This window comes from Kwoniella dejecticola, chromosome 9, assembly GCF_000512565.2.
Source record: "Kwoniella dejecticola CBS 10117 chromosome 9, complete sequence".
NCBI lineage: Eukaryota > Fungi > Basidiomycota > Tremellomycetes > Tremellales > Cryptococcaceae > Kwoniella > Kwoniella dejecticola.
This window is the reverse complement of record NC_089309.1, coordinates 147,845-163,735: the sequence shown is the minus strand read 5'-3', so window position 1 is coordinate 163,735 and position 15,891 is coordinate 147,845. Positions and strand designations below refer to the sequence as shown.

At 49.1% G+C, this 15,891-nt stretch overlaps 5 protein-coding genes across 5 annotated transcripts; 3 read left to right on the top strand and 2 right to left on the bottom strand.

The window, feature by feature from the left end:
- Window positions 1-92: 92 nt before the first annotated feature.
- On the bottom strand, window positions 93-3,141 carry I303_107010 (uncharacterized protein; the record flags this gene model as incomplete). Its single annotated transcript, XM_018409693.1, has 6 exons — window positions 93-1,348; window positions 1,420-1,509; window positions 1,568-1,696; window positions 1,770-1,892; window positions 1,958-2,269; window positions 2,346-3,141. 6 exons carry the CDS (start codon window positions 3,139-3,141, stop codon window positions 93-95), a joined length of 2,706 nt encoding a protein of 901 aa, XP_018260696.1.
- Window positions 3,142-5,201: 2,060 nt separating this feature from the next.
- Window positions 5,202-7,122, top strand: I303_107009 (uncharacterized protein; the record flags this gene model as incomplete). Its single annotated transcript, XM_018409692.1, has 3 exons — window positions 5,202-5,547; window positions 5,667-6,815; window positions 6,935-7,122. The coding sequence occupies 3 exons, from the start codon at window positions 5,202-5,204 to the stop codon at window positions 7,120-7,122; spliced, it is 1,683 nt and encodes a 560-aa protein (XP_018260695.1).
- A 996-nt stretch (window positions 7,123-8,118) lies between these two features.
- I303_107008 (uncharacterized protein) lies at window positions 8,119-11,361 on the top strand (the record flags this gene model as incomplete). Its single annotated transcript, XM_065969491.1, has 6 exons — window positions 8,119-8,161; window positions 8,342-8,505; window positions 8,661-10,573; window positions 10,639-10,871; window positions 10,927-10,998; window positions 11,066-11,361. 6 exons carry the CDS (start codon window positions 8,119-8,121, stop codon window positions 11,359-11,361), a joined length of 2,721 nt encoding a protein of 906 aa, XP_065825563.1.
- Window positions 11,362-12,130: 769 nt separating this feature from the next.
- Window positions 12,131-13,807, bottom strand: I303_107007 (uncharacterized protein; the record flags this gene model as incomplete). Its single annotated transcript, XM_018409690.1, has 6 exons — window positions 12,131-12,525; window positions 12,642-12,762; window positions 12,874-12,984; window positions 13,058-13,174; window positions 13,291-13,434; window positions 13,610-13,807. 6 exons carry the CDS (start codon window positions 13,805-13,807, stop codon window positions 12,131-12,133), a joined length of 1,086 nt encoding a protein of 361 aa, XP_018260693.1.
- A 381-nt stretch (window positions 13,808-14,188) lies between these two features.
- I303_107006 (uncharacterized protein) lies at window positions 14,189-15,831 on the top strand (the record flags this gene model as incomplete). The annotated part of the gene is made up of 4 exons (XM_018409689.1): window positions 14,189-14,317; window positions 14,448-14,613; window positions 14,734-14,934; window positions 15,047-15,831. The coding sequence occupies 4 exons, from the start codon at window positions 14,189-14,191 to the stop codon at window positions 15,829-15,831; spliced, it is 1,281 nt and encodes a 426-aa protein (XP_018260692.1).
- Between the last annotated feature and the right edge of the window lie 60 nt (window positions 15,832-15,891).

Below are 15,891 nucleotides of genomic sequence, written 5' to 3'. Positions count from 1 at the left end.
ATCCAAATTTCGCGATTCTGCTTGGGGTACAGATATCCGGGTCCCCGATTACCCTTCTTCGTTACTTGTGCCTCTGCATCAATCACCACCGTCTAATGCTTCAACTTGTCCTTGATCTTGCCGAACAATCCTCTCTTCTTCTCGCTACTCGTACTTCCTTTCCTATTGTGTCCAGAACCATTTCCATTTCCGTTCCCAGCAGATGTCTTACTTGATGGAGTCACAGGCGAGTCAGTCTTCGTCGAAGGCGTAGATCCGGTAGCAGTCGGCTTGGCAGTCGAAGTAGCGGGACTGGTCATGGAGTTGTGGTTTATGCCTGCGATATCTTTCGCGTCATTCGCGGAAGTGGGATGAGGCAAGTCCGATGCTCTGTCTCCACTGGCAGCAGTCGTACCGGCCGGACTGGAGCTCTTTTCAGGCCCATTCGCTTTTGAGATGGCTTCGTCTTTCTTCGTAGTTGAAGGAGTAGACGTTTTGGTCAAGTCAGAAGTTTGAGCCGGAGCTTCGGCGAGGTTTTCCGCTTTGGTCTTCTCCTCGCCTAATTGGCTTTCTGACGCAACGGCTGTACCGGTCCCCCCAGAGGTAGATTTGGAGTGGTCGACTGAGGGGTATGTTCCAGGTTCTCTTGAGGCACCTTCGACACCTCTGGTCGAGGGGTGACCGATTCCTTCATGTTCGTTGCCAGGAGTCAAAGAAGTGGTATGAGAAGGTCCTGTCCCGGGAGTGGTCGACTGTTGTCCGATTGAGGAGGTATCTAGCTCCGAGTGCTCTGGGACTGTGTTACCTTCCGCGGCCAGTGGGGAGGATTTGCTGACTGATCCCTCGTGACCGTGTCTGATTGCAGTGACACTTGCTGAAGATGAGGTTCGCTCGTTTCCATGACGGGTTTCGGGTACAGCAAGAGGTGATGAACCGGTTGCGGACTCGGTGGAGGAAATGATACTTCCGTTGGCTGTACCGGGCGCAGTCCCAGGTGCAGAGGTAGGATCGGTAGTAGCCGAAGTAGCAGTGGCAGGCGAAAGGGTAGAAGTGGCTGGCGTGGAACCGCTTTCAACGGTAGAAGTTGGTTCCGGAGCAGTGGTCAAGCTGTTGGTGTTCGAGGAGGATGTACCGAGGGCTTTGGGAACATCGGTAGCGCCCTTGTCACCGCCAAATCCGAGAGCAGTGGCGGGTAAAGCGGGAGCGAGACCGGAGTACCCTGATCCAGATGCCGAAGCGGAAGGAACGGACTGGGAGGCGGGCGTCGTGGAAGAAGGATTGGTGATGGAGGGCTCAGCTGTCGAAGTTGTGCCGGATGGTCCGGCCAGCGAGGAGGCCGCTGGGTCGAGGTCTCGGTAGGCTTGGGTAGCTAGAGCATGGACAAGCTTTTAGCAAAAATCGCCAATGTATACAAATACCCAAGGCTGAATACCAATTCACCTGTTTGATCGGGAAGAGTCAACACACTGATACCGCCTGAATTCTCTCCTGGAAGTACACTTTGATTTTCTTGCGATGATTGTGCGACTTCTGCGTACGAAAGGGGGATCAGCGGGCACGCATTAACCTCACCCAAGATTAAACCTACTTTTCTCGTCAGGTAGTACAGCCACACCGGTCTCATTGCTGCTACCAGGCAAAGCACCGACTCCCGTAGTGTGCTCGCCGGGCAGGGCACCGGCGGGTTCCTCCGAGGGCAACGAATACCTAGGAACGACTGATGCGCAAACTCCAAATAGTTAGTGAGCGGATTCGAGTAGCGGAACTGCTCAGAGCAATGGGATGCTCACGTCCTACGACACCTGGTCTACCGGTTCCCGCGGCGACGAATCCCGGATGAGCGAAGTTATCCACGAAATTTTCCAGCTTGTTCCTGAACTCCGAGTCCCTACTGAGCGAAGCTGAAGCTCGTCCTATATCGTCGCATAGAAATGCTCAGCTACTACTATTGGAGCACAGAATGATGGCAATAGCGCACGCTGGGTATTCTGTAGGGTTCCTTGAGCTTCCTCCACAAGCTTGCTCGCCTGCACTTTTGCCTGATCGAACAAAGCGGTCACACTCGATCGTCTGCCTTGAGGTGGAGAAACGCCAAGAAGGGGTGAGGACGGAGCCTTGGGTGAAGTAGATGCCTTAGGAGAGGTAGGGGATCCGGATAAAGCATCTTTGATGGGAGAAGGAATGACTGCAAAGGCTGCTCTACCAGCTTTTTCCAGACCTTCAGCTACATCTTCGTATATCGATGTGGGAGCATTGGGGGCGGTGCCGGGCAAAGGAACGGTCCGAGTTGCTACCAATGACAATGCTCTGAATCAGCGGAGAACAGATTGAGAGCAAGAAGTAAGGCGAAAAGAGGTCTGACTTACGACCCCATCCTCCAGGTAATTCTTGTCCCGGTGTACTCAAACCCGAATCCGTTCTCGAATTTACTGGGGCAGCCGCCAATGTGTTGCCTACTAATTGTCTCGCAGCTTGTTCTCTACCCGGTAATTCACTCAATCGCCTTCCATCGGTAGTGAGAGCGGTTGCGTGCGGTTCAGACTCGGATACAGGTGGGAGAGCGGAAGTCGGCTTTTTGGGAGAAGAACTCCTCCTGGCTTGTTGAGCAAGCGGAGTGGGATCCAGAAGTTCTTTACCCTTCTCTTGGATGTGTTTCAACTCATCCGGACTCAGATCTCCAGGTTTGGCGGAGGTAGCGGGCGATACTTGGGAAGTGATGGCAGCTGCTTCAGCCGCCTTCTTGGCTTGTAATTCTTCCCTGGTCAGACCTTCAGAATGTAGTTGACCCGTACTTGGGTTGATGGATGTACCAGGCTTAGGGACTAAGGGGGATGAACCCAATCCTCCGGTGAGATGCACCTGGTCATTCAATTCTGCGGAAGTTGATGAGGATAATTGAGCGGTGACGGCTGCTGCTTCCGCAGCTTTCTTCGCGTTCAACTCGTCGCGAGTCAGACCTTCGGAATGTAGTTGACCGGTGGCTGGGTTGATAGAGGTGCCGGGCTTCGGAGCTAAGGGGGAAGAACCAAGTCCGCCAGAAGTGGAAGTACCTACTTGCTGAGAAGGTGGTGCATCTTCAGCTTGGGCGAAACCGGATGTCTGGGCTGTGGGTGCTGGACCGGGGATGTAATTGATGCCTGCCATATTAGGTATGAAAGACATGGTAGCGGAGGTGTCGAAGGTAGTAGCGTTGACTTTTCAGAGCAGAAGAAGGACGGAACTGTTACTACTGATTGACCACTTGCTATTGTATAAAGATCACGGTTAAGATGCTAGGATGAATGATGTGATGGAGGTCGCTGCTGTAATGAAGAGGATCGACAATCTGTCCAATTCAACATGACGAGACGGGATGATAGTAAATGACCCTAGTACATGTTACCGCTAAAATGACGTCAGTAAACACAATCAAACGTCACATGTCTTTCTCTTTTTCTGTTCCCTTCCTTTTGGGCCTACTTGCGTAGTGGGGCCTATAATGATTTTATTACTGCAAGTTATGAATTATGCAAATGAAGATGATCGGCCGATTGTACGTTATGCGCTAGGTCGCTCATTCTAGCAAGCAAGCAGGTCGGTTGCTATATGGCTTTATTCTGTCAAAACCCTCACCTGCACGCTGTAGCATCAGTCCGCTATGGTAACGATTGCAGACTGCAAGGTGCCACATTGATGTTCCCCTGTTTCGGCAAAAGTGAACGTGAACCACTAATCTGTGAGACGCGTATACAGGTGATCGAAGCTATTTCCGGATTTTTTGTTGGGAGGCGTAAAACCTCTATGGTGAACCCGCCATGCCTTTGTGAACCAGGCCATGATGCGCAGAAAGCTTCCGATAATATTGGATTTTACGTTTCTCAATCCCCGTTCTCCGTCTCCTTCTCGTCAGTACATACCATGGCCCGGTGTCATAACGAGATATCCGTGTTGAATGAGGCGTCTGCTCTTCGAGTACGGTAGGACGCAGTCCAAGTACAACATGTGTTTGTCTTTCATCCGATAACATGCTGACATACGTAATCTCGCAGTGGAATTGACAAATCTGAGGCACGGGTTCAATTGAATGTCTATTTTACCCTGAAGAGACACTAACCCGTTCCATACTTTTTTATATTCAGCTCTTCACCCGCCAGAGCGCCAAAACAGTGGGAAGTGGGAATCAGAGCAAGAGGGAACCTGCTCCAGGTATGCATGCTCGATTGTATTTTGGTATGTTGTACGCTGGTATGAGCTGGAGCATCTCACTGCCGTTCGCACGAAGGTACGGTATGGCCCAGCCATCCGTCATATGCAGGCGGCGCTTATATCATTCACCACCATCATCGAGCTTTGTGAGGACCTGACTAGAGAAACTTTATCTGACATCCCCCAGATCACGCCGGCAGGGTCCTTGCTAGCTGTTACGCTACGGTACATGCGGACGGAACGGCAACAATTACGAGTACGAAAGTAACTTACAATATACAAAATACAATTCCATTAGCGTGATTCCTGCTCGACTCGTGTCTCGTTCGAAAAGAGTAAACATCCCCATTGAGGTCTACAAGTGAATGCTGCGCTTGAAGCATACATCGTTGTCGCTCGTATCTGATCCCAACCTGAACACTGAGTGCTGTCTATCCACTGAGGAGACAGTCATCAGCGCCTCCAATTGATTTTTAGAGCAGTCCCAAAATATAACGCCTTGCTCGCTGGAATCCACACCAAACAACAGGCACCTGCCAGGACCAAACCAATAATCACTTACCCATTTTCAACGCGTCATATTCATCTCCATTTCCTCTTCGGCCAATTGTTGACACCACATTTCTATCATACATACCATATCATCATCAAGCTGAACATTTACTATCTCATCGGGAAGAAAGCCCAACAGTCGTATGCTGAGCCCAAGAAACACACTTTCAAGCGCGAGTAAGAAGGATTTTAGCCGAAGCATCAGAGACTGCAAAACAATATCGAATCAAGGTCACATTCCCATCACACGACTTCTGAGTGTTTGAACATCATCTTATTGCATACATCATCATCATCTCTCGAGTGATCACGACCGCAGAACGAAGCCCGGACTCGCAAGTCGATCTTGAGCAAATAATATTACCAAGCTACCAGTAATTATCACATCATCGGTCACCTCGATACCGCTCATATATCCCCTTCAAACGCAATTATCCCTTCTCAAACTCGCAAACAGGTCATTGACACCCTGTTCAACCTTCAGGATGGATCTCGACCCACCTTCAAATGCAGCATCCTCGACCTCCTCTTCATCCTCTTCAACACCGTCCAATGCGAATGCCAGCAAGGACAAGCCTAAGAAGTTCAAGCTGGATCCGATGTCGCTGTTGTTACCGCATGAACGTCAAGCACAACAGCAACAACAGCAGGCAAGGCAGTCTCCCGCATATACCCAAGGATATATGAGTGGTACAAAGGTCCCTCAATATGCTCAGTCCCACCAACAACAGCCCCACCTACAACAGCCGCAATCAGGCTCTGTGCAGCCTAGTCAAGCTGGACCTAGTAGATTAGTGGGTAATCCGGGTGAGGAAAGGTCTGGGAATACTGGTGAGTCAACGGTCGGATCATTCATTGTCGTCCATTATCCTCTCAGTGTGAATCGTGTATCACATCAAGAGGATCCGTCATCTTGATGTTACGTGTTGACCATCGCGTTTTTGGCTCAGCACAACCATACGCCCAAGCTCAAATACCTTCCCAAGCCCTTCCAATATCTCCTCCGGCTTCCCTGATGTCGACTCCGCCTCCCTCACAATGGGATTCTCTCTCCATATCTTCGGCACCGTATTCCCTCGACGGCAGTTCTTCTCTTTCTTCCCACTATTCTCAACAGCCAGCATACCATCCTCTGAGAGGGAGCAAAGTTCGCTTAGAAGACTGGGAGATCGTCGAGACTTTGGGCACAGGTACTTTTGGTCGAGTACTCCTAGTCCGCCAAAGACCATCGTACAGACCAACACCTTATCATCCGATATTCCCCCACTTATTCCAGTCTCTCGACCCGCATTCTCCCAGTCCTTCGTCGACCCAACAATCAGATAACCAACTACCGCACTTCGCCATGAAAGTTCTAAAGAAATCCGAAATCGTCCGATTGAAGCAGGTCGAGCATATCAATTCCGAAAGATCCATCCTGGAGAAAGTTCGACATCCGTTCGTTGTGGAGCTGTACGCAACGTATCAAGATCAACTCAACGTTTACATGCTCTTATCGTATATTCCAGGTGGAGAATTATTCTCTCATCTGCGAAGAGCAGGGAAATTCTCTGCGGACGTTACGAGATTTTACTTGGCATCAATCATACTGGCTATAGAGTACTTGCATTCGAGGGATATAATATACCGGGATCTAAAGCCTGAGAACCTGTTGTTGGACAGACATGGGTATTTGCGAATAGCGGATTTCGGATTCGCGAAAATCATAGAAGATCGAACATTCACATTATGCGGTACGCCGGAATATCTTGCACCAGAGATCGTCCTCTCGCAGGGACATGGGAAAGCTGTTGATTGGTGGGCGTTGGGGATATTGGCTTTTGAGATGTTAGCTGGATACCCTCCCTTCTTCGATGATCACCCCTTGGGGATATACGAGAAGATCCTCAGAGGAGATATCGCGTTCCCATCCCATATCGATCCGTATGCGAAAGACTTGATTAGGGGTTTACTGACGGCCGATAGAAGTAAGAGATTGGGTAATCTGAGGAAGGGCGCAAGGGATGTGATGAGTCATGCGTGGTTTGCGGGGGTCGATTGGAGGACGTTGGAAAGGAAAGAGATTGGGGCACCGATAGTACCTCGAGTAGCTAGTATGGGTGAGTTGAAATGGTACACACTCAACTCTCGGGTTTGACTCGACTTGGGAAGAAGGATTTGAAGTGGGTCAAGCTGCAGCTCAGCTAATCGCTGAATATCTGGTTGTTTGGATATGCAGGTGACTCGCAAAATTTTCAAAGATACCCACCTCCTCGACCGCACGAATTACCCGGTATATTCGGTCAGCCGTACGATATCACCACAGATCAATATGGAGACTTGTTCAGAGATTTCAGCTTCCCTTCGTCGGCCGCTACCTCTTCTTCGGGGGAGAAGGCCTCGCCTGTGATCAGTGAAGGGCGATGACGAACCATGCTTGCTTGGCGTGTTTGTGCTCAAACGAGCAAATTGGCAATATCAGCCCACTTGGAGGACAATGCAGAGTGCAAGGAAAAGGAATGCAGATACGTGATCTTGTGCTTGGGGTTGTTCAGGAGCTTTTTGGTCGCGTTCATAGCCATCCTGAGTGATATTATATCCCTCATACATATAACAATGTGATTTGAGAAGCATAGCATACATATAAAGATTTCATGTAAAGTATAATCGGTGCGCAATTCGACCGGTAGACAGATGGACAACCATAGGACTCGGAGAGTTTGTCATCCTTATGACTTCCTACATTCACCTTTTTCTTCGCATTTGCACCGTGCGAGTAAAAAGAGGACGCTATAGAGTATTAAAACGATATAATGCAATTAAACGCAATGGCTATCCTAATCTGCAGTACGGTGTCGGATATTTGGGCCGCGAATAGGCCGTCGAGAGTTTGTCATCTTTTTGACATTCTACACCTATCCGTTTCGAGGCTCTACCACCATACATGTAAACGGGAGTACAGCATAGGCATTTCGAAACTCTTTAAGATGACAAGGACTATGCCGTCCCCTAATATATTTCGCAGTGGCGCCACTGATAAGCACGCGATAAGGAACAAGGAGTAGATTGATAAGCGGAGGGACCGGTTAACGTCGTATTATGACCGGCTACAGTCCAGTGTCCACTCAACTTCGTACTACCCATACAGATACAGTAGATAACAGGTCACGCCTTTCCCATCACTTCCTTCCTTTCTACCTCTTGCATCCATACTACACTACACCAATTCTCACCATCTTCACTTCATCAATATCTCATCATCCTCAGCAGACTTGACCTTGCCATCTCACCGACCTGCCGACCCAGTATCCACACTCATACGATCAATGACGATAGCCGCTTGAAGCGGTCTACCGTCTCACCGTCTCTACTTCAAGTCTTGCCACCCTCTCTCCCACGACGACCATCAAGCATCAAGACGCGATGAGTAAGACCGTCGATAAGGAGAACACAACACCTCCTTCTGGTGAGTCTACTTTCATCTTTCGAGGTAGTTTACTTTCATCTTTCGAGGTAGTCGACTTCACGGTCCACATCATACGTCCAACTTGATGTTGACATTGGTCATTGGATTCCCTTTCCAACCCGCCCTCGTACTGTTTGATGGCTGAGTGATTGACGGACGTGCTGCTTGCATTCGATGCAGACTGGTTCATCTCTCTGACTGAGAAGAGCAAAGGAAAGACCACCTATTTCACTATTAAGGAGCTGCTCATCAATACGGCGAAGCGAAAGGACAATCCCAAGGCTTTTGTGCCCGGCGGTGTATTGCTAGGAAGAAAGAGTAACAGCAGCGCTCTTAGGAATGGCGTGAGTCTCATAACACTTAGCCGTACTCTTTCCTTCCTTCGTCCACCATTACCCCAATCGGGACCTTCGCTCTCAGGTCCGAATGACCGCTTCCTACTCACCACTCACACACATCTGGAATCCGAGATCGCGACGCTGACGGTGTCACTTTATAGCAATTCGAATCGCCAATTATCTCTCGGGCTCACGCTCAACTGGTGGTTTCAACAACTGCCCGTGTATATCTCATCGACCTGGGATCCATGCATGGTACCTCCCTCGGTTCAAACATCGACTCAAACAACGCAGCACAGCTTGCTCCAGCTCATGAGCCCGTACAGCTGTTGCACGGTGACACGCTCTTCTTAGGCAAGAAGGTACATTCTAGCGGTAACGATTACGATGCGGTGAAATTACAAGTTGAATATAGACATCCGCATCTTGGACGACCATTTCAACTCAACGGTCAACGGGACGGGCTGATCCTCTTCAACCCTATGAACCCTACAGCAACTCTTGCCGACACCCAACCGCAATTCGAGACCAACCCAATGTTTGCTAAGATGCGAGCAGCCACGCAGGCGCAGATCAGGGAGACAACGCAACCGAATGCCACGATGTCACCCGCCGTTGACGAGGTCGAGAAGCAAGAGATCGAGTTCATCGGAACCAGGTCTCAAATCTCAGGCCTGACCAAATACTCTCCTATCGAAATTCATTCGACCGGACCCCAATCCCCGATTTCCGTCAAGTCAAAATCCGATTCCGACAGCTGTCTCTTGGACCAAGAGAATGTAGATCCCAGGCAGTCCGAAACTAGAAACAACACGTACAAGGTGCCCCTTTCCGTCCTCTATATTAGCGAAGAGGATGACACCGCCTCTCTTCCGAGAGGATCCAGCGAGTCAGAAGACGGTGAACTTGATGACGACTCGATGACTGATTACGAAGATCACGAAGACGACGATGACCATGATGTTGAAGAGGGCCCGGAGATGATGGACCTGAAAGGCGGATCATTGCCTGATGTGAACGGATCGAGATCGCCTTCGCCCATCATGCCGACCGATGTTGCTCGCCTCGACTCGCCGGACCTACCAATGTGGAGCCCTGTCATTACCAATGCCCCCGAATCGCAGACTGACTTCCGAACGGAGATGCTTGCTTCTATCTCTGAAGCAGCCGTCTCTCTGGGACAAGAGTCGTTTCCTCCCAAGGACATGGATCTAGAGGCGCCAAGTCAACCTGAACCTGAATATGGCGCTTGGTATTCGTACAGCTCCGACGAAGAGGAGATTCGACCCGACGACTCTCCCACTCAGATGGCTCATCCTCCACTTACCATCGAACACGCCTCGTCTCCACTTTACTTATTTCCTGCTGTACGATCAGATCTGGATGGTCATTATTCGGCGCTTGGAGATATCCATAACAGCGACGAAGATTTTCCTGAGCAAGAAGCAGACTCTTCTCAGAACGACCAGGACTCAGCAGAAGAGTACTCGCACGGCGAGGGAGAGGAAGATCACGACGAGGATGATTTCGATGAAGAAGAAGACTTTAATGAAGAGTCTTCTCTCAAATATGACGAAAGTGATCAAGAGAGTGCTTCAGATTCGCAAGATTCGGTCAAAGACGCATATTATCGAAACAGATACTTTAGTGACGAGATGTCTGTTGCGTCCGAAGAAGACGCCCAATCTTACGATAGTGATCCAGAAAATCAAGAAGATGATGCAGAGGAGGACAGCGAAGACGACGAGATCGACGAAGATAACGATGCCGACCACGATGATGATCGCGTCTCTGCAAGATCTGACGTCGCGCTCTGTAATGAGACGTTCAGTGAGCCTGAGCAAGAGGCAAGTGATGAGGAGGGTATGATAGTCGAACCATCCATGGAAGTCAAGTCAAGCAATGTTGCTGGATCTAACGAAGGTGTTATCGAAAAGAACGCAGAGGAACATCAGACTGGAACGCACAGATTTGAGCGTGACGATGCGGCGGTTCCGGCAGAAGCAGAGACGGTGGGACGGACTAATGCTCGATCTCGTGCAAAGGACAACCAGCCATCTCAACTTGAAGAAGCGTGAGTCAGTCCGAAAACCTCGAACAATATTTGTGAGATCACGCTGACGACAGGGCTATCAATAGCATCGACTATGCTGAACGAGTTGATGAGAATGCCACTATCGACCCTGTCAATTTCACGCTTGACATGAAGGCAGAAATCCTGTCTCAATATGATGCCACCGAGCAAATCGATAAAGAGGTGGATGTTGCGGTCCAGTCACTCGAGTCCGATCACCAAGGTAACGATAAGGTGGAGGAGTGTCTCGCTTTGTCTGAGCAAGTAGGTGTAAGGGATATGGATGTTGTCAGACCAGGTGAGTGTAGCCGATATTTGCCTTTGTTGGTGGTGCTCAGCTAATGGCGGAAAAGCAGAATATGAAACTACCGAAGAGGACAGTAGGCATATTACCGAGGTGCCGATGGTCATTGACGCTGATATCTGTAAGTACTTTCAATCGGGCTGAGAAGTCAACGCTGATTAGATGCTAACAATACCTGGCGACCGAAGTCCTAGCACGAGCTTCGACCCCGCCATTAAGCGACACGTCATCCGACGCTCCAGTAACTCCGGAAAGCAACAAGAAGCGCTCACTCCCGGCCGAATTTACCATTGCTCAATACGGACACGAGCAAGATGAGGGTATCGCTCTTGCCCCTGCTACAACCACGCCAACGGGTATTGACACACACAATCGACCCACCAAGAAGATCAAGAGGATCGCTTCCACCGTCGGGCTTCTGGCTGTCGGTGCTGCCATTGGCAGTGCTGGTACAGTCATGGGTTTGATGAGGCTTGGGGCCTAGCGGAACATCTCAAACCCTTTAACTTTCTCATCCTCATCAATCATGTATGACTATTTCCCTCCGTTGTACATAACATACTTTTACACCTCACCCATACGATGTTGCCACTCCATGATCTCATCCCGTCCGATTTCGATACAATACATTCCAATTCATATTGATCGTTGTATATCCGTATATCCAGAGTTGTCTATATAGTCCCCTTGATTTGTATTTCCCCAACAATGATCACTGACCTGATTTGTATTGTATATAAGACTTGTACGAGATTCAGCTTTCAGCTTGGCTTGGCGATACGTAGAAATGCTGTTGAACGTGGTTCCTTATCTATGTATTGTGTACATCATAACAGTACTTTCAGCATCGATTGCATCTCATCTCAACACGATCGTATCGATCCAAACGACGTTGATACCACACATCTCAGTTGAATGGTCGAACGGAAGGGAAAGAGACTATCTTTCATTCATACAGTAGAGTACGGATCGGTACGGTGGTAATACGGATACTGTACAAGTACAACTGCAGATTGACCAAGAGACCAAGAAGGATAAAACATACCCGATGTACTGTACTTTGTTTCATAGATCCGATCGAACCTAAAGTCGTCAATCCGGTGCTGACCCTCTTTCTGTCTCTACACGCGGATCCAATCAAAACACCCATAACCCCAGTTGATTCATCAATTCGGATACTAATTCTCAGCTCAGAATTCAGAATTTACTGATAAGCGATTACTGATCACTGATCACTGATTACTGTTTACCGATCACTGATTCCCTAAGACCCTCTCACTACTCTCCATAGCTCCCGGATTATCGCCTACCACATCTTTGATCCCACTTTCAATCTCACTCAGCTTGTCTGTGGTCCCTGCTACTGACCCTCCCGCTCCTGCTCCTACTGCTCCCGCTGCTGAACCACCCTCGTTGGTTGAAGAGACAGAGGGTAAAGCCTTATTCAGCGCCCAATTGAGGTACGCCGACCTACCCAATTCCCAAGCTTTCGTATGTTTCCCCCCTCCCCCCGGCGCTGATCCTTTCGCACCTCGTAGTTGTATGGGCAAGTTGGTATTCAATGACAGAGGTTCGAGGGGCTGTAAGGCGTTCTGGAGGGTTGATAGGATTGGAAGTAACTGGGCAGTCGGTTTAGGGAGGGGGTTCACTATTTGAGATGACGGCAGAAAAGTCAGCGTATACTCCTCTTGCGAGAGAGAGAGAGAAAAACAAGAGCTCGATCGATCCGCCAAAAATAGATTAGTATAGATTAGAGTGACTCACACCCTGCAGTATCGATGATCTCCTTGATGAAGCCCACTTCGGCTTTACGTTGTCTCGCTATAGATAACTTGTGGTCAAGTTTCTTCTCTGCCATTTCCAACTTCTGAGCTAAGAGACGGGTCTACATCCGCGCAAATCCCACATGATCTTATCTGTCAGCCTGAATTTTCCTTTGTTGGGTTTGGGTTTGGGTTGGGGCCAAGGGGTTTGGGTCATTGAATGAATGACTGACCTGTTCCACCTTCAGTCGCATGATATCCAGATCATCGTCCAAGGACTGTTGTCCTTTAGGTTGACTCGCCACAAATTCACCTCTTTGGAAATCTAGTCCCTTTTGCCAGGGCTACGTGTCCAGACACCAAGGCCCACGTTAGATCCGTTCTACTTCGAATACATCGAGTGACCGAATCACTCACCAAAACAACTTCGAGTTCGGGCGAAAATTCAAACGCGTTCCTCAATGTCCACGCAGTGAATCTGTCAAACGCCTTATCGACGTGAGACTCGAGTAACGTTTCGAGCGCTACCAAGCCCTACAACATAACAATGATGCGTTCTAGTCAGCAAAAAACGTCTCCCTTGTCATCGCCGTACCTGCTTCCTCCTCTGGAGCAGCGCGTTGTGACATGTGGCAGATAAGCAAATTTACAAGGTTCAGTTCGGTCTCGTATTTTGGGTTATTTCCTCCAGCACCCCTGGCCCACGCTTCGATCGCTTCGACGATTATGTAGACCTGACTCCGAGCTGCTTCCGCTATATCGTGGCACAGTGCTCGAGGGTGGAAACCGACCAACTATGGTGTAAGATGTAGTGTCAGCCCTCATGTAATCAATCGATCTTACAATTTCAGCAAGATCAAATCAAGACGGGAATGTAGAGGATAAGTCAACGTCGGAGTGACAGAGTAAAGTTGATGCCAAAGCTGATCGATAACAACTCAATACATTCATATAGACACAGGGACTGACCTCATGAATCAACCTAGCTCTCTCATCCTCATCCAGACCTTTGACTTGTTTCTTGGCCTGATAGACGTATCCCGGAGTGAGAGTCTGCGGCACATCAGCAGGAGGGATACTGTCGAGTGTTATTTTGCTCGACGAAGAGATCGCGTTGGGCTTGAGCTTTCTTGGTGTTTTGTTCGTGTTCGTCCTTGTTGGTGGCATCTTGATGGTATCGCTCACGATTGGCTCTGCTTGCTGATCTGCGTCTATGATCGTGCGTGCTCTGGCTTGGCTCGAAGACAGCGATGCTTAGGTTGTCGTGATCAAATTGAGGGAGGTATCGCATAACTTAGTTTCACTTGTCATCTTTGTTTGTTTACCTTTTACGCGTCTACCTACCGCTCATGATGATTTGATTCCGCCATTGGTTGATGAATCCCACGTGGCGCCCATCTGCATCCGCCGATCACAGCACCGGTGTAGACGGTCCGTGAACGCCCACCGAAGTAAGTTGGATTCAATGACGCTGATCAACGGTCCTCACAAGAGGCTCATCGTCTTCTCATTCATCGACATATTACAAGCCAGGGATCAACAGCCAACATGTCCCTTCCCGACCTACCGCCATTCCATCCCGATCGACCGGAGCCCACTGTTCCCGCATTCGATATCGCGACCATTCCAGATGAGGAGATAGATCATCCTTCGGGTAATGCGGAGTTATTACCCAAGGTCAGTTCGTGCAGTGCAGTATCAGGCAATCGGACAGACTGATATGCGGCATCTGCTCTCCTCACTCCCCGTGTAGATTCATCTCGCTGACCGTTTCTTCTGTGCTGCACCTCGACTTACGACTGCTTAGGCGCTGAAATCGCCTAAAGAACGACGAGTGATACTTCCACCGTTGATCCTTGGAGTGTCGACGTTCGGCTATGGGATCTACGCAGACGACGATAATATCAAGTCCTCTTTACCTCTAAGGATCGTCAGACTTGCCATGCGATGCGGTATTAACGCTTTTGACACTTGTAAGCGGGCCCTATCGTCTTCCTGAAGCCATACAGCTTCCCTAAAATCATCTGCTACCTGCACAACATATCAGATCATGCGCGGACTATAGAGGCTGAAGTTTGCAATTGTTCTATCAGCCCCATACTACCACCCGTCTGAAATTGTCTTAGGCAACATTCTGAAAGCGCTAGACTATCAAAGAGGATCGTATCACCTAATTACCAAAGTAGGCAAATATGGTCCGAATGTGAAAGACCACGATTTCAGTCCTGAGACTATCCGTAAAAGCGTAGAAAGGAGTTTGAGGCGGATGAATACGGACTATCTGGATGTTGTCTGTGAGTCACTCATCACTCATCAATGCAAACTGCTTTTCAAGACTCAAGACATCGATGCTAAATCATTCTCGTCCTCCTTCATTACTATCACATCACATCTCATCGCACTTAGACCTACACGATCTCGAATACATTCTTCCTCCCCCTTCACATTCCGGCAACCCCCTCTCATCCCTCTCTTCTATCCTCGCCTCCCCGCCCAGACCTACAGGGGAAGAACACATCCTCTTGACCGCCATCGAGACCTTGCGGGCTCTTCAGTCCAAAGGGAAGATACTGAAAGTCGGCATCGCCGGGTATCCTCTCCCCGTACTGCTCCGAATCGCTTTACTGGTCTATCAGACATCCGGGAAAGGTTTAGACATTCTGCAAACCTACTCACACCATACCATCCAGAATGATTCTTTGGCCGAAGGGTATTTAGACGCATTCACCATCGAGGCTCACGTAGAACAAGTAGTTTCTGCCGCACCCTTATCTATGGGTCTATTAACTTCTAGCGGAGGTCCAAGTTGGCACCCCGCCAGAGCTTATTCCGAGCTATACGAAACCAGCAGGAAAGTAGTGGAGATTTGTAAAAGCCGGGGGACGAGTATAGAGGAAGTCAGTCTGAGATACGGATATAGACCTCTGACTCAGAAAAACGAAAACGACAGCAAGAAGGTACCGATAGTAGTAGGGTGTATAAATTTGGAACAATTACATTCGACACTGAAGAATCATAAAGACGTGAACCCTTCGTACGTCTCTGAAGAAAGGGAACAACAGGCGAGGGAGCATGAAGAACAGGATAGACCGAAAAGAGAATTTGAGAGTGAGATTAAACAGATATTTGAGAGTAATGGAACGAGGAATTGGAGTTGGGAATGCCCGAGTCAAGCGCAAAGATCGGGATGATTCCAGCCAGTGCCAGTGTGTAATTGTATTGTCAATTCGAGCTGGGCTAGATGTCGAACA